Genomic DNA, 23641 nt, shown 5'->3' with positions numbered 1-23641 from the left:
GTACGTTCAGTACACGCCGCAGAGCGCTGTCTGTTGTGTTCACTCCTGTATCCTAGCAACGAAGGAACGAACCATTTGGAGGTGGCCCGGACAAACCCCTCAAAACCCCCTCTACAATTAAAAAAAATATGTTGGGCTCGAATCATGTGTGTTATTGTAACATTTTTAAAACGGGTTAAAATACACTGGTGTGAACATATGTACTATTTTTGCCGACAAATTAGCGCGGGCTTAATTTCATCATGAAAGTTTTTGAATTCCCTCGTGCAGTTGGAATTGAGCGGCCCGTCACACTTCCGGTAACAAACAGCGGGTTGTTGAACAGATAAGTTGTCAGGTAGGTTGACAGTAATAAGTGTAAGAAATTGCAAATACGCCACCAATAGTTACTTATTTATAGTCGTGTCTATAGTCGCGTTTTCATATAATTGAGTAACTTTTGAGCTGTTGCAGTGAACTTCTGTTATGTTAAAAGCGAACTTTTGAATTGACGTTTATAGCAGCAGACCTGTGTTAAATAAACCAACCGTTACCTGTAAACAGTCACCTTTTCACTAATAATGTTTTATTCAGTACCTAGGAGTTAATTTATTATTTTAATATGTGCAACTTTTATATAATCATGTTACATTTTAGAGGTGTGTTTAGCTGACTAAAAGTTAGAGCTTTACTTTAGCTGTTTTTTCTCTCCAATCAGGTCGTCAGAGTTAAACAGTAATTCACAGATATTGAGTTTAAATCAGCTTGTAGTCTTTTTTTTAAACGTAACAGGTAACTATTGTAAATGTACGTATACGAGTATCTTAAATGTAAAACACAATGCAGAGTGTATTGTGTTGCCAAAGAAACAAAATGATGGCAACATTATTTATTGTACAGCTTTGTTATACTTTATAATGTAAACCAATCAAGATAAGGTCAAACAACAAACTCAAATAGGTTTCAGTTAATGATTGTTGTATTGTCTATAATTAGTAACTGTCCGTTTCAAAATATAGTGTGCCATCTGCCCCAAGTGAATATCATTACAATGGTCATAACATTCTGTATATTTGTTTTTATTTATGACATTTTTCTGCCCCTTATTATCATGTAATGTAATGTAAAAATGTAATCATCTTTTCTTTTAATTGTCTTACAATGCCTAAAGATTATAATATCTTGCCTTCTTGTTCTTTTCCACATTAGATGGAGAACTTCATCCTGTATGAGGAGCTGGGAGCAGGCAGCAGTTCAGTTGTCTATAAAGGAAGAAGGAAGGGCAATCTCAATTATGTAGCCATCATCTGCGCTGACAAAGCCAAAAGGCCTGAGATCACTAACCATGTACGATTATGCTTTACACTAAATTAAAAATGATTAGCAAATCAGTTAGATCTTTATTTTCATAGAGGCCTGAAAGTTCCTTTCAATATAAGAGTGGTTTAAAGTGTATGGACCTGCATAGTGACTAATATTGTCTTACCTACATGTGTTACCATCAGCAGAAAGAATTTCACAAAGATTTTCAGAAATCTCAGTGCACAATTGTTTGCCAGATGACCTCAATATCACAAGGATACTACATATTAATTGCATGTTTTAATTTTAATTTTTTAGATTTAGCTTTTGAGCCTTGCAATAAAGAGCACACTTGTTTCCCTGTTAGGTCCGTCTCTGCCATGATCTGGATCATCCAAACATTGTATCCTTCTGTGAGTGGTATGAGACCAGTAACCACCTCTGGTTGGTAGTGGAGCTCTGTACAGGTCAGTATGTGTGACTCATACTTCTGTTTAGCAGCCATGTACTATTAGATGTCATCACTTACTTCCTTTTTTCAGCCATAAGTAGATGGGAAATGACAAATACATCTCATGGTAACCTAAAACTTATTGGCACTCTTTGGTTCCACAAAATAACATCTTATTTTCATTTATGGGATTAATCACAGATAACTACTTTCTAAACCGGCATCTGTGCAATGAAATGGTCCTGTACTTTGATTCAGATCTAAAAAGTCTTGCTCTATATATATTTCATCTGTCTCTGTGTTAGGTGGTTCTCTGGAGTCTGTGATTGGTCAGGATGGATGTCTGTCAGAAGATGTGGTGAGGAGGTTTGGATGGGATTTAGTCAAAGGACTGAAACATATCCATGAATTAGGAATCATTTTCTCGGACTTGACCCCTGCTAAGGTTTGCACCTGTGTTCATGTGTATGTTGGACCAACAGTATAATATCAATATTATTTTTACCATATGAATACAGTGTGTATGTGTCCCATAGATCCTACTGGATGGTAGTGGCATTTTGAAGTTTGGTAACTTCGGTCGGTCCAAAGTAGAGGGAGAGACACTGGAGGATTTCTTTACCTTGCTCACTACATCTAAAGAGGCAGGGGAAGGAGACAACAAGGAACATTTTGACCACATGAGGAAAAGATTACAAGGTCAGATGACTGAATTTTAATCTATTGTTTTTTATGCATTGTTGCTTGAAAGGGAAGCTAACAGGTTGATTAGCCGGGAGAATGTCCAAAATTTGCAAATTGAAGAGAATTTTGTTGATTCGGGACACCTGCTATTTATGCTGGAGGAGGAGTTGAAAACATATTATACCCTGAGGAAGAAGTGTATGGGAACTTTAATAATCTAAATAAATCCACTTGCCACCAGTAATTTTACAATGCTAACAACATAGCCATGATTTGATTAGTCCTCACATTATACCAAGTAATGCCATGTTTACTAAACTAAAAAAAAATGTACAATTTGGCAGTTTCCTAATGAAACATATTTTGTTTGTGGTACTGTTTTTGTCTTTTCTGCTAACTATGTGTATGTGTATTTTCAGGCTCACCAACTTACAGTGCTCCAGAGGTTTTGCAGGGATCAGAAACCAATATGAGTTCTGATCTCTGGGCTCTGGGTTGTATACTCTACTACATGTACACTGGTACAGTACTCATGCAAACACACACAGATACATGCACTCACTGAATGAGACAAAGTATGAATTCATTTAATAGTGATTTTTTTCCCCCCTATTCCTCATTTATCTTTATTACTATGTAGGCTCCTAGTAGTTACCATTGTAGTATTAGTAGTAGTAGAAATGATAAACAAATGTTTTTTAACTAAATGTATATAACCTTAACATTGACTGAAACTTTATTTACTATATTATACTACACGGTATTGTGATATGAAACTCAACCTAAAGTGTTTTTGTTCTCCAGGTAAACCTCCATTCTACTCTGATAGCTACACTGAACTCAGTGAGATGATTTTACATCAGGAACCACCACTGCCCACACAGACCGGTACATCCACACACACGGATGCACAGTTCACAATGTTTTTGTTGTTAGTTTGGCCATAATAGATTTAACTTGTGTTTCATATTTGGCTTCATTTTGGAATTTTATTTGTACAATAGCTTATTGTTTTCTTCTTGAGGGGATGTTTATATAATTTGGTATTGTTTTTAAAGTTATTTTATGAGTTTAGTTGAGATCTACTTTGTTGTTTGTTGCAGTGTTTCAAACCTGTCCTCCCAGTGAGGATTTCCAAAATCTTCTGAAAGGCTTACTCAACAAAAAACCCAATAACAGGTCAGCCCCCCTACTGTGGCAACACAGGCACAGGTCCACAACATTTACACTCACTATTCCACTACTGCTGTTGATACTATCAACATCAAATTTAGAAGGGTGGAGAATCTTCAGATACCTTATAGTTAGATTTTTTTTTTACAGTTTAGGTGCATTGATAATAATACAAAACAGTCTCTGATACATGATTCATTTAATTTTTATTTAAGATTTTTATAATGCTTTGCCTGATTCACAAGAACATACCCACTCTGTCATATAAAGAACCAATTAATTCATTACATTTTCCATCTGATACATGTTCACCATGGAGTTGGCAGTTTTATTGTCATGATGGTATGTATCTTGGTTCCAGTGTGTGACACTGAGGGAAAAGTACAGAAGTACAGGCACAGATGTTTCAAGATGAAACTTACAACGGACCAAGTGACGTTTTACAGTTTCTGATGTATGTGGAAACTTTGAAACTTAAGGGTTCTCTGACGGGATTCTCAGGTGGTTTTCATGGAACTGTTATATTTTATTGCATGCTGAGATTAGTGCCATTACTGTTTCCTAATGTTTCTTTAGGATGGACTGGCCAGAGTTACTGGACCACCCTTTCTGGACACAAGCTCTAAAGGAGGACAAGAACTTGGAGGAAGAAGATGAAAATGATGATGAAGAAGTGAGAACAGAGGAAACAAATGGCAGAGAGGAAGTTGTTTCAGTTAGCTCAAGGTGTGTTGATATAATTTCTCATGCTTATATTCTATAGACATGTTGCAGCCACTTCACTGCATTTGGATTTGCTCTTTGAAAGAGTAGTAATACACAGATTAACAGCAGACATACAGACAAAGGCCCTGTTCACACCTGACATTAACATGCGTCTTGGGTGATCTGATCACAAGTGGACAGCCATTACCTTTCACACCTATTTCTATTATGCTTCTCAAGATGACCACTTGTGCTCAGATTTTCTTTCTACCTATATGACTTCTGCTAGAGGGTCAAATTACCCTGTGCAGAGTTATCATATCTGAGTATTGCCAGATTTGTTAGTCAAGAGTTAATAAAATGTTTCAAAATGTTACAGCTATTCCACTGTTCAGATCACACATCCGCATACATTTGTGCTGCTCTCCAACTGCCACGTCCTGCAATGATGACATGTTTTCCCATTACATCCTTGCTGGGGACACATTAGACGCGTTAGCATTTACACTACAAAAGGTCAATTTTATCTCAGGACACCTCAACAACTGTTTTGAGTTCTCGAATCACAATGCGTCTTGGTGGCCGTTTACACTCACCCGAGACTTTTGTTAATGCAGGGTGTAAACAGGGCCAAAGTGCTGTCCAAACCCAGTCTAGACTCTTTTAATCCACATTATTCAATCATTTTTTATTATGTATTCAATTCAATAGCACAATAAACAGCCTGCAGAATTACCATGGATTTGATTCAAAACGGTGCATATGCTGCATTTTTTTCTGCATTTAATTTGTGTTTTGTTTTAACATCTACAGACAAACAGGGATCATGAACCCTCTTCCTTCAGAAAGACAAGGTGACAAACTCCCCCACAACAAATTGGCCAACACCCAGCCAGCCCATAAGGTTTCGAAGAAATGTACTTCATCACAGACAACATCTGACCGACCAGACAGCAGAATCAATAACCAACAAGTAGACAGACTCACATCCCATGGAGCATTTAGGAACAGCCAAGGCTCAGATAGGGAGCTGGGAAAGGAGAGAAGAGGAGAGGGAGAGGCAAATACAGAAGATGACCTCAAGCTAACTGGGGCACAGCAGGCGTGCCACATGCTGCAGCCCAATAAGTCACTCAAACTAGGTAACACGTTTCCTGATGTCTGTGTTTGATTATGTTTATGAGTGTTTTTAAAGTTAGACATGACATGAGAGGTTCACACATAGCCATAGCAGGCTGGTTAAACTGGTTTGTGTGTGTGTGTGTGTGTGTGTGTATGTGTGTGTGTATGAGTATATGAATATGCACATACACATTTGTTTGCAGGCGTTAAAATGAAAGGTTGTTGATTGGATTTTTTTAGTTAAACCTCTGTTAATTAATACCTGCTTACAGTATGATATTGTGGAGAAGATACATGCACCACTCAGCCTCCAAAATGAGTCACAGTAAGGGTAGCTGACGCAGAGGACATATGACCCGAAAACCTCAGGTATAAGTCCTTAGATAAATGCGTCTGTCCATTGTGGTCCCTCTGCGGATGGGGTTGTGCAGGGGAGGGTTCAAGATGGTGGATCTGACATGGCAAAAATGATACAGCACATTAATCAAAACAATATACAATACACTCATTCAAGTAATGATAACATACACAGAAAACATTGCCAGTCAATGGTTTGAGTGCATTTGCTTGGCTATTGATGGTATCTAAGATTTACTGAGCTTCTTCTTGAAAACAAGGGCATTCCAGTGTTCCACTATTATTCACGAGTATATGCTGTGTTATACTGTGTTAACTGTATTTATTATACCCATGAGCAAGGCTTTTTCTCAGCAGCAGGACTGAGAATGTTTAACTTGATATTGTTTGAAGGACAGGCACACGAGGCACGATTAGCAAACTTTTCCTAAATAAAGAAAGGGGACATTTTTACCAGCTTTTTATTATTTACTTGTTTTACCATATCGGTTGAATGAACTTGGCTGTAGTAATCTGTGGTTTTCTGGATAAGCGTGGGTCTATCATATCAGTTACCCCTCAGCTGCAAACATTTGGATTTTTCATTGTTTGCCGTAGTTCCTATTGTGCAGATGTCATCCCACCTGTGTGGCTTTTATTATGTATGTGTCACAGACATTTGTGTCATAATGAACAACAGAAAATCTTATTTAGTATCATGTGTACTTCTTTCCTCCAGATAATGTATCAGAGCTCAGGCCAAAGAGTGGCGTGGATGAGGACAACACTGAAGCAATTTTTCTGCTCAGGTATTAACTTCAGGCTGTGTGTTGATACTCTGGCCAAAATAGTGTTTTCTTGGACACTCATGTATAAAAAACACTCTACACAAAGTGTTTACTACATGTACACGTGTAGTTTAAGTAAAAGTTGCCCCAGTGGGAATCAGACCTCTAACCTCAACCTCTCAACCTTTACCATTTAAACTATGTAAATATATGTATGTAGCTATATATATATCCAGTCAGTAAGCCACAAACAGCTATAAGTTTATTATTCTGTTCCTTTTGATCTTCTAGCTCCTGTGCCACTTCAAGAAGGAGCTGCAGTGCTTCAGAGTTTTCAAATCACACCCCTGCTCCTCAGGTAACTCCCCCCATACCTATCATTTGCATCACCATGTAAACAGCAGAAAGGGGATATTCATGCCATTTCAAGTATGATAAAATGGGTAACTGACAAACTGGCAGCTTGTACCTAATCAGTGGACATTGATCCAATCACTGCACTGCTGTCTTTTCCTTGGTCAAGCAGGAACAGGAAATGTTCCAGTTAACCACAGAACAGTGGATGGTGTCGTCTTTTATGAGAGTTGCTGATAGAACTGATTGTTCTGTACAACAACTACTATAAATAAATGTCAGTGTCAGCTACCTCAGTTATTCTCTCCCTCCATCTGCTGGTGTGCAAATACTTTTTCACCCCTCTGAAAGCAATGATTTGCTTGTGCTTGCCTAGTGGACTCAACTGCTCTCCTCCCTTTTCTTTTCTTTCCCCTACTCCTAGGCCAGTATTGGTACTGACATCACATCCTGTGTGAAAGCTCTGCTCCACACTGACTTTGACCTGACTGTCTCTCCAGTCATGGACAACCCCAAGGTACAGACATGCAATATTATTGGACACATGTTAAGTCAGATGTCCAGGTGTTTTCATAGCTATCCTTGGGGAGCTTTGCCTTCCTTTTCAGTATTCACTTGTTTGCGTCTATAAAATGTTTAATATATCCTCCTCATACAGTTAAAATTGTGTAATTTCCATTATTTTCAATTCAACCATACATTACTACAGTAGCAGGGAAAGATAAAACAGCGGTATGATAATTGCGATATGAAGCTCAGCTCATACAAAGGTTTACAGTGCAATCTTCTCTTTGTATTTACCAGATTCTTAAGAGTCCTCCTGTGAGATTTGATCCTAAAACCCTTTGTGTACCAGCATATTCAGGTACTGTGGTTCATTTGTTTTTCAAGTTAGCATCAAGTGTGGACTTTTTGTTGGTGTTTACACAAAGAACAGAGGACCTCAGTGTATGGCCACTGGTTTCAGTCTATCTTGAGACTGACTTCCTCTCCTCTCCTCTTCTTCAGCTGAGAAACTGCAGTCCTTGAGTGATGAAGAGTGGAGAGTCTTCCTTCAGCAGCTCTGTTCATCTCTTGAAGAACAGAACACATCTGCTCCTCTTCCTTCATCCTCCATTGCTCCCTCCACAGCTACTCGCTCCAGACTCAACCTGCTGTGCTACCTCTGCTGTGTTGTTGGACGTAAAGACATTGCTAACAGGCTAATTAACTCAGCACTGGTAGGAAAACTTATATTTATTTATCATTCCTGTTGTAATATTGTTGCAAGTTAGGATATTTTTGCTTTTCCATTTTCCAAATTGTTTGTCACTGCTAATACATCAGATGTCCTGGGGATAATTTAGATTATTTGCTGACAGGTGAAAGTGGAAGATGTAACATGCAGGAGGTTCTTGCAATTGCTCCCAGCTAGTCATTAGTCAGGTAGGAATCAATAGTGCAGTGACAAGGACATGGTCCCATAGAATTATTCGAGGGTAATAAAAAGGACTTTTCCGTCATCTGATGAAATACCTGATAATGGGTATATATATTTTTAATTTTGTTGTAATAAAACACATCAAAATGGACTCTAGATCTAAACCATGCCATTGACTGGTCTACAAACATTGAACAAGCTGATTTCAAATATGGACTCACACCCATGCTTTCATATGTCCTCATTTCTTACAGATTAGATCTCTAATGTTGTTTACCTCTCTTCTCTGTATCTATCTCTCTAATCTCTCCCTTCCTTCATTCAGCTTTCAGTGTTGACCCTGCAGTTACGGCAAGCTCCTAACTGGGATGTGTAAGTAAATTATGTATATATAATTTTCCCCATATGACTTCAAAGTGTCAAGGAAGTTGCAGAAATGTTGATGTTGAACATGAAGAAACAATAGAAACTAAATTAGTCATTGGTGGATGTCACTGTAGGTGATTGTAGCAGTCAGAATAGGATTTTGGTTGTTTTAAAGCAACACACATCAGGGGAAGACAAACATTTGGAGGAATCTACACTTATAGTATAGGAATGTGCCCTTGCTCACTGTCATCCTCTCTTTCCTTCTTGCTCTTATATTTTTATTTTATTTTTCTTCAACATCTGCATTTCAAGGTTACTGACACATAGCATGACCAGTGTAAGCTATAAGTGGGTGTTTTTATTTGGAGGTCAAGGGCTTTAGACATGCACTTGAAATTCATATTCTTCTTTTCCTACGTATACACTACGTTGTTCCTCACCATTAGGAGTATTTGCATTTGTAAATTATGGTGACTGAATACTTTTTTGATTAGTTCTGTGTTAATATGTAAACAGAAAATCAACACTTTTTATTAAATAAAAAATACATTTTCAGGCGAAGCAAGGCTGTCCGAGTGATGGGTCTACTGGCTCTGCACTGTACTGAACTCGGAGAGGACAGCTCTGTCTCTGAGGTATAAAACACACACAGACACACCCTGAAACTCTAACCGTAACCCTAACCCTAACAGTGCTGTTTTGTAATTTCAGTTCCACACTGTCTCCTCCGCAAGCTAGAGTGTTAAATTTTATTCAGACTGTAGTTATAGTATATCACTGTTCATTCAGCCTTCCATGGTTTGAGGAGCACTGGTACTATAGAGAAAGCATAATCAGAAAACATTCAAAATCTGTTGTTGTTTTTGTTCAACATGTTCAATTACAAACTATCAAACAGATGAAGACCCAAACTTTTGCAAAACATTGTAAGGACCTTAGGCCTGCAGTACCTGTTTTCACTGTTGGGTGGCAGTACATACCAGCAAGAGCCAACCATATGCATATTACAGAAGGTTTGAAGACATACTAATTTTACCTATAGAAACATACATAAAACATAAGTACAATGAGCACATCACTGCATACAGTTTATATAGTTGCCTTTACTTACAGTAAGTCATGCTTCATGTTGCTGTGCACATTTATGTTTTTTTAAATCATTTTTATAGATGTGTCATTTCTGTTTGTGTCTGTGTTTGTTTTGTTTAGTGGAACATCACCAATAGATAAAACTGAGGTCCAACAAGGGGAACATCTGTCCTAAAACAACATGTGGATGGGAATTGTTTTCAAGAACAAACTTTATAGCCCCAGTGTGTACCAGCAGGTGGCATTAAAAACCTAGAATACTACAACTCATTTCATTAGCCTCAGAAATACATTTTCTCCATCTCCCACAATCACTCACCACATGCACGCAAAGAGAGAGGTTTTACTGGCTTTCAGTTGTTTCTTGCATATACAGTCTCTTAATTGTTTATATCAAAGTTTTGTAAAATTTGTTATCGCAACATGCTGTTTGTTACCAAAAATTGCACAGTAAATGATTTAGGGGGTTCTACTTTAACTGATAATGCAAGTATGACAACTGTAAGTAATTGTAATGCTACTGGTAAGCATGTAGCTAGTTATAAATCTTTTACAGATTGTTTGCTTTTATACATGATTATACATAATTTTCTGCAATATGATAGAAATAGTATCAACATCACTTTCATTGTTGTGGTTATAATGCAAATTATAATATATGGTACTCAGCTACAGTACATCACTGTAATAGCCACAATTATAGTAAAGAATGTGCTGAATAGTGGTAGGACACACTTGTGCTATGCACAAATACACAAAGATAGATACATGCATGGACAATACAGATACTTACTGTGCCCCACTCAACACACACACACACACCACACATGTCAAAACAGAGGGGTGCTGAACTAATTCAACATAAAAGCAGTTTTGTATGGAGGTGAGATCTGGAGCCTCTTTCCCTTATTCGATCCTTTCATCCTGAACAGAACTAAACACTTTAACCTTTTTTTTCTGTTCTGTGTTTTCTACCTTGTCTCTACTCTTCTTTGTCTGTTAGTCTTACCGATCACATCCGTGTTTTCTGAATGAATTCAATTTCTGTTAAAGTAGTTCTGATCCCACATCCGCTCCTGGTCTGTCTTTTTCTTCTCTATTTTTCCACTTCTGCTGACAATTTACTGCCGCTAAGTCGTCACAGCGAATTACAAAATGGCCGACTGTGGCATAGCAGTGTTTTTTTTTTTCCGGTGCGCTTGTTGTTAAAGACAAATGGCGGAACATTTTTTTCCGCTACCCTTTTTACCTCACTGCAGCTACCATAGGATGACAAATTGTTAAGAAAAGGACAAAGCTGTACGACTGTGTGTGTGTGTGTGTGTGTGTGTGAGAGTGTGTGTGTGTGTGTGTGTGTGTGTGTGTGTGTGTGTGTGTGTGTGTGTGTGTGTGTGTGTGTCTGTGGCTATGACCATGTGTGTGTCCATCTACAGACACAGCAGGGGTTCTGTGTGTCTGTACGTGTATGTGTGTGTACGTGTGCATGGGCTATTTTTGAGACACGTTTCTGTGTGCACTCAGCAGGGTTCCTGTGTATGTAGTTTTTGTGATGTTCTGTTTCTCCATCAGTTGTGTGTGTGCATGCAATTGTTCTGTGCTTCTGTGTGTTCTTATGCTATAGTGATGTTAACAGATGACCAGTAAAACAGCACACACTTTCATATGTGTGTGTGTGTTGTCTCAGCAGGGGTTCTCCTGCTGCAGTCCTGCTGATTGGAGTGACAGGGCTGGGCTTAGTTACTATGGTAACTGCTATATGCTTAGATCACCCCTCCAAACACACACGTGCACATGCATACACACAGACATGCCTGTTTGTGCATTTCTCTCTTTCTATCTAACTCTCCTTTCTATCCGTCCTGCTGCTTTCTCTTTTCTCTCTCCAGTCTCTCCTCAAATAGAATTAAATGAGAATAAAATTGTCTGGGTTAATGTTACTAACACAAGCTTCCTGCTTTTCTTATTCGACTTAGGAAAGCTGTGCTTTCAAACCCAACAAGATATCATTTTCCCCTTCACTTATCATCACTTATAAAGTTTTCTGTGGCTTTTACAGCGGTTTAGCCGGTACAGCTTCCACTATACAGGGTGTTTCATGGGGATATGGAGTCTTAAGACATTCTAAAAGCTCACAGGAACACACATAAAGCTGCACACATAAACACATAAATATTTAGGAACACACATAAAGTGCTGGAACCCACTCAGAGGGCAATGGCTCCAAGAAGACACTAGTCTAAGGATTTATGAATTCGTCTTGCAAGGAAAATATGAGATTTTGAACCAGAGAGAGTTTGTTTAAATATCTGAAAACAAATGAGTTATATAGTAGTATTATTTCCTTTGATTTTAATTATTACAGTGATGATTAAAAATAAAAAAATCCCTTCAGATTACCTACCTACCTACCTACCTACCTACCTAACCCTGCCCTATGGATGAAGATGTTTCAGAGCCTGGACTAATCTACTGTATGTTGAACATCTCTCAAAATTAGTTGTTTGGTTCATACATGGAATTTACTTTGTCTACCTAAATCACTGCATTTGTTGTCTTGTTTTTCCATGTCACAGTATGTCAGCCATTGGATTTTGTAAAACTTTCAAGGAGTATTAAGGTCAATCTTGGGTTATCTCAGTAAAGATTTAGCATGCAAATTTAGGAAGTTTATCAAATTTGGTGAGAAGCTGGGCTTTTGAAGATAAGATGGGTACCTCAGCTGACTACAGTACTGCTTAATATACTACTTAATGAGTCTCCTCTCTCACCTCAGCAGAAACAAGCCTAGTGTTAGCTGTAAAGTCACGTGCAGTTCATTCTATATGGGACCACTAATCCACCAACCAGTTCTCTATACTCTTTCTTTACACATCTGGCCGTCCCAAGTGTGGACACAGTAACTGCTTATGTGCATTATTTGTATTTGCCCTTATTTGTGTGCGTATGTGCACATCTTCTATATGTTGTGTTATGGAGTGTTTTTTTGTCCCTACTACTATAAGTGCTGTTTATGCATGTTAAGTAAGTGCATATGTTTATGTTTTCTGTGTGTGCATTCATGTGTGTCATTTGATCTAAGGGAATGTTGATGCTGAGATAATGATGTGTTCTGGGGGAAAATTGTGTGTGTGTGTGTGTGTGTGTTGTGTTTGCTTTTCCGCTCTGGCTTGTTGCACAGCAGTGCCTTTCAGCACCCTCTGCCTGAGAGCAGCTGCGTGACCAGTTTCAAACACACCCCAGAATCTCAACTCCCCACTCAGCCATTTACAGCATGTTATTAGTGGGTATAGCTCAGAAGGGAGTTGAAAACAAGACATTTTTTTTCATTGCACATGTCCCATTAATGTACTTGGTTAATACTCACAACATGGTGTAAGCTTATACTTTATATATAATTAAATTTGATTTTGGTAAACTAAAGGGTTGCTAGGTAAGTAACCAGACATATGGGATTCTGTTCTTGTCTTAAAGTATACTGGCGATGGTGTCCAGACCTACTCAGCATTTCAATGGCAGACTGATTCCATATCATGCACAGCATGAGATTACACCATGGTACTAAAAAAATAAAAGGGTAGAATAACTCTCTTGGGAAAGGGGAAGATATGGTGTGAGAATATGACAAACAGATTTTTACTACTTTGCACCCTCCGACATGACACAAGGTGACAGAATGAAAGCAAGAGAGTGTGGAAAAAAAGGAAAAGAGTGAGAGAAATTATATGATACATGTGTTTTGGGCAACACAAAATAGAACACAAAGAGAAAAGAAGTGTAGAGAAAAACAATAGAGAGAGGAGAGACAAAACGGAGAAAAATAGAAAAAGAAAGGGGAGAAGAGAGAGACCGATAGAGGAGTGAGGCAGAACTTGCATCAGATCACAGAGGGGGGAAGCTGGCAGTAATGCTAATCCAGGAAGCAGCCAGCCAGCAAGGCTTTCTCTGCATATACTTAACTCCGTGTGTTGTTAAGTGTTGTGTGCATTTCTTACAAGTACATATGATTGCATGAATTTGTGTACCTAGTTATGTCTGTGCATATACATATATATATATACACACATATGTAAATGCTCTGAATCCATGTGTATGTGTATACATGCATGTGTGTGTACACAGTGTGTGTGTGTGTGTGTGTGTGTGTGTGTGTGTGTAGTTTGATAGTTTTCAGTTGCCACCCAGCTCATACCTTTCTTTCCTGCTCTCCTCGTCTCCCTCTTTCCCATCCTCTGTTGCCCTATTTCTCCTCTCTTATTTTTTCTTTCCTTCATCCTTCCTCTGTTACTGTATTTTGTGTTCCCTCTTCCTGTTCCTTCTCAATATTGATTAGTTCTCTTTCTCTCGCTCTATCCATTCCTCCTCATTCTTTATTCTTTCTGCTTTTACCCTTACCTCTCCATAGTTTCTCTCATTTTTGTACATATACAACCAAACTAGAATAGAGTAGATTTTCTGTAGACAGAACATCCTTCACCAGTTTCTAATCATCAGTAGTTATTCAAGATTCATTGTAATGTTTTGACTGACCAAGTCATTCACTTGGTTTCAGTCCAACTGAGTATGCAGTTCACTTGCTCAAGACCAGACTGAAGGCAAAGGGCATGAACCAAGCAAAGAGGAAGGATGACTGAAGTAACAGGGCTGGCAGAGCATCACCAAGAAATCAGAATGGGCATCTGAGAAGTTGTTTATTTGCACATTTAAATGAAACTATCCAGTAATCACATATGTTGTTTTTTTTGCACCAATCAAATACAAATGTTAATATAACTATCTCTGTCCTTTTTTCTTCTTTTTTAGGCAGTGTCCACACTAACAGACCTGTTGAGAGATAACCTGAGGAACAGCAAAGTAAAGCAGTTCCTGCTGCCACCACTTGGGGAGTTCCTCTACCTTATTGCTTCTCAGGTAGAGTCTGCATGACAGAAGCCAAATTCATGAGCAAGATAGCATGGAGATAACTTGAGTTACATGGTACACATATTAGAGCACTATCTCATGTGAACATCCACCTGACTGACAGCTGAAGCTGGGATGAGAAAGAAAGATTCAGGGGAACAGATGTTAAAACAACAATGAAATCCACTAAGCCTATTGCGATTACTACATTTAACTAACAAGAAGTAGCTCAACTCTGACAAAACTCCCAGTTATCTCAGCTTTGGCTTAGACATATTTTTAACCCTGTGATACAGAGTAGGGGTACATTGTTTTTAAAGACGTGAGTCCAACAAAAGGTGCTAATGTGTCCCATAATGGAAAGGGTTAAATTGAGTGACTTTTGGATCTTGAACCATATTAGAGACCATAAGTGGGATATCTTAGCCTATTGGTGTTAAATTGGTGTGATGATATTTCCCGCAAGTTCTCCAACACTACGGAATTGCAATGCAAAATCTCTGGAGTTCTCCTTTAACATGTTTTTGAGGTTATGGTTTAAACATTTTCTTTTTTATTTGTGTCTTTGTTTTCCTTTCATGTTATAACATTGGTTTGAATTTTTATGAGAGAGTGAAAAGTGGTTGGAAATGTGTGGCAGAGGTGTCTGTCCACATTTGTATAGCCAGACCTAAAAAATGTCCATATAATGAGTATGGAGGGCTATCAGGATGCCCCCAACAGATGGCTTTTAAAATTTGGATAGTAAATATTGTCTTTCAGAGAAAAGTTTCTTTTTCCCCCAAATCTTCTCTTAACTTTTTCTTAAGTAATTAATGTGGAATGAGTGCTGTCCTTTGAATTAACGAGTCAACATAAATTGAGCATAATACTAATGCTAGATATAAGAAAGATCAAAAGACGTTTTCTTTTTACTTAAGTAAAAAAGACCAATCTTTTAGTGAAATTAATGAAACTGGGTGCTGTCATTAGGTAATGAGTATGAGTTTAAATTTACTTGCCAACTAACTTGAATTGAAAGCAAATTGACCCCAACCCTGAAAATTACGAGAGAAAGAGTGAAGGAGGCCCCATTTGACTTCATTCGAAAAGGTGATTCCAATTTATTTCTGGATAACCTCAGTCTAGCCACGCACGTTGATTAAGTGTAAGATTTTTATTTACACAGACTGATGGATAACCTTCAAAAATCAATCAGCCCGCCTGATTACGCTTATTACACTTTTCAAGCCATAGAGAATCTCATCGCTGTCCTTTAGAAACAGTTAATAAATTGACTTTTCAGCTCCTGGATGAGTGTGTGTGTTTCCATAGGTGTCATTGTTTTCTTAATAAGTAGTAATGCAGTGATTAACTGATTGCTGCACCTCCCACAGAGGTCATTGTTAGGTGTTGAACAGCAACCCAAAGCTGCCCACTCAAGGACAAATTTAGAGAGAAAATCTTTGACAGATAGTAAAAATAAAACTTGTTGGCAGCGTTAAAGTTTTGCTGGACATGTTTTAAAATCTTGCATGCCATACATCACATTTGCCAGCACACACACACATAAATGTATATGTATGTATGTATGTATGTGTGTATATATATATGTATATATATATATGTATATATGTATATATATATGTATATATATATATATATATATATATATATATATATATATATATATATATATATATATATGTATATATATATATATATATATATATATATATATATATATGTATATGTATGTATATATATAATCTTCTTTCTGACATAGATTTAACAAGGTGCTAAAACAATTCTCAGAGATGTTGGTTCATATTGACATAATGACATCATGCAGATCTGAAAGGTGCACTATTGGATTGTGATTTTGTGAGCCCATTACAAGATGGGTACATTGTGGTCATAAAGGGATGACATGGTTAAAAAATACTCAGGCTGGCTGTGGTGTTTAAGCCATGCTCTGTTGGTACTAAGATGCCCAAATTGTGGCAAGAAAATATCCCCCACACCATTACACCACCACCAGCAGCCTGAACCATTTAACAAGGCAGGATGGGTCCATGCTTTCATGTTGTTTATGCCAAATTCTGTCCCTACCATCTGCATATTGCAGCAGAAATTGAGACTAATCAGACCAGGCAAAGTTTTTCCAGTCTTCTGTTATCCAACTTCTGAGAGCCTGTGCTAAATGTAGCCTCAGTGTGGTCTTATGCTGCTGTAGCCCATCTGCTTTAAAGTTCCATGTTTTGCGTCTTCATAGATTCTCCTTTGAATAGTTTGGTTGTAAGAAGTGTTAATTTGAGTTATTGTTGCCTTTCTGACATCTCAAACCAATCTATCCATTCTCCTCTGACCTCTGCCATCAACTAGGAGTTTCCACCGAGAGAACTCACTCTGATACTCCAGCTCACTGGATATTTTCTCTTTTTTGGACTATTCTCTGTAAACCCTAGAGATGGTTGTGTGTGAACATCCAAGTAGATCAGCAGTTTTTTAAATTCTCAAACCTCAATCTGGAACAAACGACCAACCCATGTTCAAAGTCACTTAGATCACCTGGTTTGAACTTGAGCAGATCATCTTGACCATGTCTACATGCCTAAATGCATCAAGTTGCTACCATGTGAGTGGCTGTTTATATATTTGTGTTAATGAGCAGTTGAACTGGTGTACCTGATAAAGGGACCATAGAGCGTATGTATGTCTATCTATCAATCTATTGATATATCAGTTGATCTATAGATGGATATACTCACATAATGTTTTCCTAGTCACTGCAGGGCAGTTAAGTGCTCACACAGTTGACTACATTGCCATGGTATGTTGCAAGGCAGACAAAAAAATGAAGGTTATTATTACCTCATATATAAATTAGGGACACAAGTGTTTTCTTTCATTTGAAGAACACCTGAAAGCTGGCCTTTCCTTTCTCTCCCTCATAAAGAGAAACAACTGCATGCTTTTATAACAGACTCAACAACTGTAATGTTTTGCTCCGAGGTCTGTCCAAAAGTCTTTGGTACAATAATAATTTGTACAGAAAGCTGCTTCCTTAATTTTAACTGATCTCCTTAAGAGCTCATTTTATCTGTGCCTCCTCTTAGTTTTAGCATTGATAGTAAAAGATAATTGTACTTGTTTATCAATATTTTTATGGACTTGCCCCTGACTGTTGATATGCTGCCAAAGTATGTCTATAGAAGACCCCTTAGATCTACAGACTCTCTGCTGCACAGATCTAAAGTGAGTTGAAGCTGATGTGTACTTATGGTCTGAAAGTCTCTGGAGTAGACTCCCTGTGGATCTGAGGTCAGCTACGTACATCACTACCTTTTTTCCTTTTACCGTCTCTTTATGTTCCTGTGTGTTTTTGATGTTTTACCTTTTTTCTGTTCTCATCTTTGTACTTTCCCTTAGTGTTGGTTTGAATGTACAGTACCAGTCAAACGTTGGACACACTTTCTCATTCAAGTGGGAAGGTGTGTCCAAACTTTTGAATGGTGCTGTATGTAGGAGTCGGTTGATTATACTTGTTTTACTTGAACTCAAAAACCATTACTGTTTTCACCAAACACATTGGCAGCTTTTACTTTTTAACCATTCAGTCTTCCTTTCATGCCTTCTTAATTTTCAGTTTTGTTCAGTTTCTATTTAGTCAGTTCATGTTTATCTTTGGTACTGGCTTTGTTGTTAAGATTAGAGAGAAATGGTAGTGATTAGTTAGAGGTTAGTAACTCTCCAGCTGCTTGTTTGTTTTTTCGGTCAATGACAATGATTGGCACAACTTTTAGTGCTGTGTAGGCTTCTGTGCCCAGCCTATCCTTTATTCCAGTTTTGACTTGAGAATTTCTGTTTCTCCAGCAGGGCCAGTCAAGTTATTGATGGCACTAAAAACCCAGTAGTTATTTGATTTGTGCTGAGTCTTTTAAGAGTCCCCTGGTAGACCAGCAGGTTGGCTATCTGGTGGGTTTTCTGGTCTGTGTCAATGATCAGCTGCATTTCTGCCTCTGTTCTCAAGGTTAGATTGAGATAACTTAAAACCTTAACAAACACCACACAAACTTTAACTTTTATTGGTTAAAATAAAAAAAGTCAGATTGTGAAAAAAAAGTTTTCTAAAATAGCAGATTGAAGAATCATTTACACCATTTGATGTCTACACCCTCCACTGAATACAGTAATATATACTAATAATTAATTTCTTAAATCTGCATCGGCTGTACGAGCTGATAAATTGATCACAACCAGTGCTAATGAAAATCCTAAACACAGGATGTGAACTCAGTGCACCCGCTTTTCCTGTTTAATGGCAGGTAAAACAGTTCAAGTAATGGGGAAAGGCCCTTTAAGTGTCCCCAGGTAAAAACATGTGCTTGGCTCCCCTTTTCTTCTGCAACACCAGTCAATGACAACGATTAGCTATAGCCTCCAGTGCTGTCTTTTTCCTCAAGGTTAGGTATAGCCTAGAGCCTAGCACAGTAGCAATGGAACAGTGCATTGTTGCATGAAAGATAGAAATATTGGTCAAAATAATCCTAATTTTGTTGAATGTCAAACAATGATGATAGAAGCAAAATGGTGACAATACGTTTATATAGTGTGTATAGTTTATAGTACATATACTTAATGCCAAGCTTTCTGTGGTTCCAGTTTCTACAAATGTGGTTATTGTACTGCTTTTCTCTGTTTCATATGATGATAAATTGCATGTTTTTGGGTATTAAACCATTTCATTTTTAAGTATGAAATTTTTGATGTGCAGGTTTCAGTATTTTCTGACATTTTATTAACTAAAAGATTGATTGATTGATTGTAGTCAGGAGTTATTGGTGAAAATGCTCATTAGTGGCTGTTAAACCATTACTGTACACCTTATGGGACGAAGCCATCATTAATGCTACTGTATTATTTACACCTGTGTTTTCCTGCTATGATGAGACAACAACCTGTAATGTAAAAGAGGTTGATATTAGAATATGATGTGTTTTTATTTCATATTTTATTTCATTCAAATAAGCAAAATCAAAGAAAACATACATGAGCAAGTGAACATACTATATTTCTCTGTAAAATCAATATTTCGAAGAGGTAAAAATAGCTCAGCTGGATTATAATCGTTATTGAGTTATGTTCATTTAAAGACGTGGTATCTAAATAATCAAGATGTCATGACTCCTATGCTCCCCTCTCCCCTCTCCCCTCCCTGACTTGGCCCTTTCTTGCCCTTTTCCTCACTCCTCACTACTTGCATCTCCTCCACATTATCTCTTTGCCTTTCTCTGACTCCCACTCTACTCCTCCACTGCCCCCGCCCCCATCCGTACCCCTTCCTCATCTCTCCTCTCTCCTCTCACCCTTTCTCCCTGTCTTTCTATGCCTCTCTATCAGGAGGAGAAGAGAGGCTCCCCAGAGGGACTGTGGTTCGTTCCCGCTGCCGCCTACACTGGCTTAATGAGGAGCCTGCGGGAAGGGGTGAGTGTCTCTGTGTATGTCTGCGTGTGTCTGTTTTTGTGTCTGTGCCTGTGTAGCTGTGACTAAGTCTCTCTCTCACTGTGTGTGTGTGTGTGTGTGTTTGTGTGTGTGTGTGTGTGTGTGTGTGTGTGTGTGTGTGTGAGAAAGTGTGTGAGAGAGAGCGAGCGTGTGGCAGGGGATCCCTGTGAACAGTAATGATGAGGCAGCTGTGGGGGCCTAAAGCGTTGTTTGCCAGCTGCAAGTCAAGGGCATGCATAGCAGTCACGCACACACACACACACACTCACACGCACACACTCTTACCTGCATCAAACACAACCCGTTACTTCTCAGCAGCCTGACCTCAGCAGCAATTAGGACCCTCCAGACACACGCATACAGTAGATGGCACAGGCAGTAATATAGGTAGATCTTTGCTTTTTTTTTTTTGGCTAGCATTCTTGTTTTCTTTTTTACTTAATTTTTCTCTGCTCTGTCTAATCTCCTTTTCTATTTAATTATGCTTCCCCTTATATTTTAGTCTTCCACAAGAAAAGGAGACAAGATGAGTTTGATTGATTTAATAGTGTAACAAAATCACACATGTCTCCAATGATAAAGCCATGTCCTTAAATACAGTATCTATATATACTATAAAATATACCGGTAATTTATTTAATATAGTATTTATTTACTTTTGGTTGGTCCATAACTGTGTGCTTACACATTATAAGATATTATAGGGTTGCATGTCATGGTGTTACATAGTGGGCTGCTGGAGCTGAATGACGAAACATTTGGTGGATGGTGAGATTGATGGAAGGAGAAGGAGATGGATGGATGTTGTTTTGTCTCTCGGAGGTAGAAGAGGTCTTACTGTGGTGGCCCACTATAGCAGAATGAATATAGATGAAACCCTGGTCTGCACAGTTGTCAGCTAGTACCTACTGTTGCTTCATTACCACTGGGAGTGTAGTGGGGGGTAGATGAACAGAAGAGGGGTGTGTGTGACAGGAGCAGAGAGAGGGGTTGAGGGGAGGAGAGGAGGTTGACTTATTTATCATTATTGAGCTGTGAGAGTACACACACACACACACACACACACACACACACACACACACACACACACACACACACACACACACACACACACACACACACACACAGCCTTAGGGACCAGACACTCATCCTCAGACCCAACTTACCTCCCTCTCTTTCAATCTCTCCCACTCCTCCTCTCCCTCCCTTCTCTCTCTCCATTTCCCTCACTGGTTGTTTTTCTCATAGAGGCACTAGTATACTGCATTTGCTATTATATTACAGAGCTGTCTAAATAGTCTAACTTTGTCCCATGGGAATGTCCTGAGTTAACAAGGTAGTCACACTATACCATAGCTTACTGTAGTTAGTTGTACTAGTGCACTGCCTGTTCAAAATATATCTGGTTGGAATGGGGCCTTTGACTATTTTTTCTCAAGAACTGCATATGTATCTATCAACTAACTAACGTATCAATTAAAACAATAATGAATGAATACATTCAGACAGAAACTCAGACACTCAGCCTATGCTTCTTCTCTCTCGGGCAGTTTAACTGTGCGTTTGTACCACTCAATAAGCCCCACCCTGCTTTAATGCAATGGTGTATACATTAAGCAGCCCCTGCTGCACTCAGACATGGAGGTGAGCGGCTCACTGTTCCCTTGTTGAGTTTAATAATATCGGGTTGGCTTTCATGGGAGCTCAGTAGAGTAAAGTTTGTGATATTGTGCCGTCATGCTTCGATGATGATGGCAAGAACAGCATGTATGGCGGTATATGATGAATCACCCTCATGCATGAATCATACATCATTAATAGCCTCATTTTATGCATGATCCATGATGATGAAGATATTGTCAATCTTTTAGCACCAAATTGCACCAAATTCAACTCTGTGCATCCTTGGGTCCCCAGCAATACACCCGCCAAGTGTGAAGTCGATCAGATGAATGGTTCTCCAGTTGTGTGAAGGACACATATACAGAGATTCCTTGATTTTTAGTTAGATGAACTCCGGTGCCTGTTTAAAACTTGTCATCGAGACATCCTGCACCAAGTCTTGAACGTAGCCATGCCAACTTTGGTTCACAGTACATAGTTCAATTGTAGAGCTTAAGTCTCTTAAACTTTTTAAGTCATTAACCACCCACCTCCAACCACACTATGGGTTGACATGGAAAAATGGCACTGTTCTTCTGCTCGTTGAGTCCACGAAATCAATGTTGTTTATGTACAAATGCAAATTATTTATATTTCTATGTCTGAACAATTTATAATCCTTTATGTATTATTTATGCCAAAGACTACAAGTTGTTTTCTTTTTGTTTTAGCTCGCAAAGATAGTCTGTTGTGACAGCTGTGCACCAAAAATGATTAATCAAGTTCTTAACGTGATTAGCATCAATCTAGTCTTAAATTTGATATTTGCTTGTTGTCTATCCTAACATTTCAGATTTTCAGTACAGTATAAAAAAGAAGATACATTTTTTACATTTATCACATTGTTATGTATATAAAAAATAATGGTAGGTTAGCTGCAGTTCAGTGTGATTAGTTTATGCATTTGATTTGATGATTCATTTATACACCTGAATCCTCACTACATGGCCCCTACCCTTTTAATTGAACACATTTATAGTTAAATTGGAAAAGCAGGTGATGACACGCTTTGTGAGTCGTGTTATCTAGCACAAGCATTTAGCTCTAATTATGAAAGCATTGAACTTTTGCGGCAAGATAGGTGCCTAGAGTCAATGTATTATTATCACTGTTCAATAAGGGAACAACAACCATGATGCATGTATGACAACTATGACTTTGATTTGTAAAGCAAAATGATAAGAAGTATAAATCTAAAGATTATTAAAGACTGTACCTTTTATTATGCTATTATTTACATTTAAACCGTGTATATAAAATGGTAGTTGAATTAACTCCAAATTAGGGATAGATTAGGGAAATGGTATTTCTTAGAAATCTAGAATACATTTTTATTGCCATTATTGGTTACATATGTGTTTTTTCAGCAACAATAGGTCCACTGCTGGTGTTGTCTGCCAGAGTGATCACTATAGGTAATTTCTACTTAGGTCTAGATTAAGTCCCAATAAAACATAATTCTTGTCTTATATTTATATATATTTATATTTGTATGTTCACTTGTAGTTTAACCACAGTATATCCTGCGGTGGTATCTTCTGGTGCTAATATAATCATTTTTTTCTCAGTCAAATATGATACTTTTGGACACAATTGAGTATTGTTCAGTAAATTCTTTTGTTTTGAGCTGCAGTCTATGCAATAAGAGAAATATAGTCACAGTTCCTATTTGAATGGTTACCTTACAAAAACGTTCCAGTATGTATGTTACTTGATTTTCAGCATACATGTGACCAATCATTGACAGTGTTGTCTATTGGTGGGATTTGAAATGAGATAAATCTATCCCAAACGTAAGATATTACTGTTAACAAGTTATTTATT

General features: G+C 38.1%; 1 protein-coding gene across 1 annotated transcript in view; it reads left to right on the top strand.

Moving 5' to 3' along the window:
• The first annotated feature begins 1188 nt into the window (after positions 1 to 1188).
• ulk4 (unc-51 like kinase 4) overlaps positions 1189 to 23641 on the top strand; it is a 75751-nt gene continuing 53298 nt past the window's right edge. The window contains exons 1-18 of the mRNA XM_053327622.1: positions 1189 to 1326; positions 1649 to 1748; positions 2038 to 2177; positions 2269 to 2431; positions 2836 to 2937; positions 3221 to 3304; positions 3520 to 3595; positions 4166 to 4315; positions 5108 to 5436; positions 6492 to 6561; positions 6832 to 6898; positions 7319 to 7411; positions 7699 to 7759; positions 7903 to 8114; positions 8640 to 8686; positions 9240 to 9318; positions 14573 to 14680; positions 20054 to 20137. Of these exons, the coding sequence (XP_053183597.1) occupies positions 1189 to 1326; positions 1649 to 1748; positions 2038 to 2177; positions 2269 to 2431; positions 2836 to 2937; positions 3221 to 3304; positions 3520 to 3595; positions 4166 to 4315; positions 5108 to 5436; positions 6492 to 6561; positions 6832 to 6898; positions 7319 to 7411; positions 7699 to 7759; positions 7903 to 8114; positions 8640 to 8686; positions 9240 to 9318; positions 14573 to 14680; positions 20054 to 20137 (2103 nt within the window). The remainder of the gene's footprint in view (positions 1327 to 1648; positions 1749 to 2037; positions 2178 to 2268; positions 2432 to 2835; positions 2938 to 3220; positions 3305 to 3519; positions 3596 to 4165; positions 4316 to 5107; positions 5437 to 6491; positions 6562 to 6831; positions 6899 to 7318; positions 7412 to 7698; positions 7760 to 7902; positions 8115 to 8639; positions 8687 to 9239; positions 9319 to 14572; positions 14681 to 20053; positions 20138 to 23641) is intronic.

Source organism: Scomber japonicus, chromosome 10 (assembly GCF_027409825.1).
Source record: "Scomber japonicus isolate fScoJap1 chromosome 10, fScoJap1.pri, whole genome shotgun sequence".
Taxonomy (NCBI): domain Eukaryota; kingdom Metazoa; phylum Chordata; class Actinopteri; order Scombriformes; family Scombridae; genus Scomber; species Scomber japonicus.
This window is presented reverse-complemented; position numbering and strand designations above follow the sequence as displayed.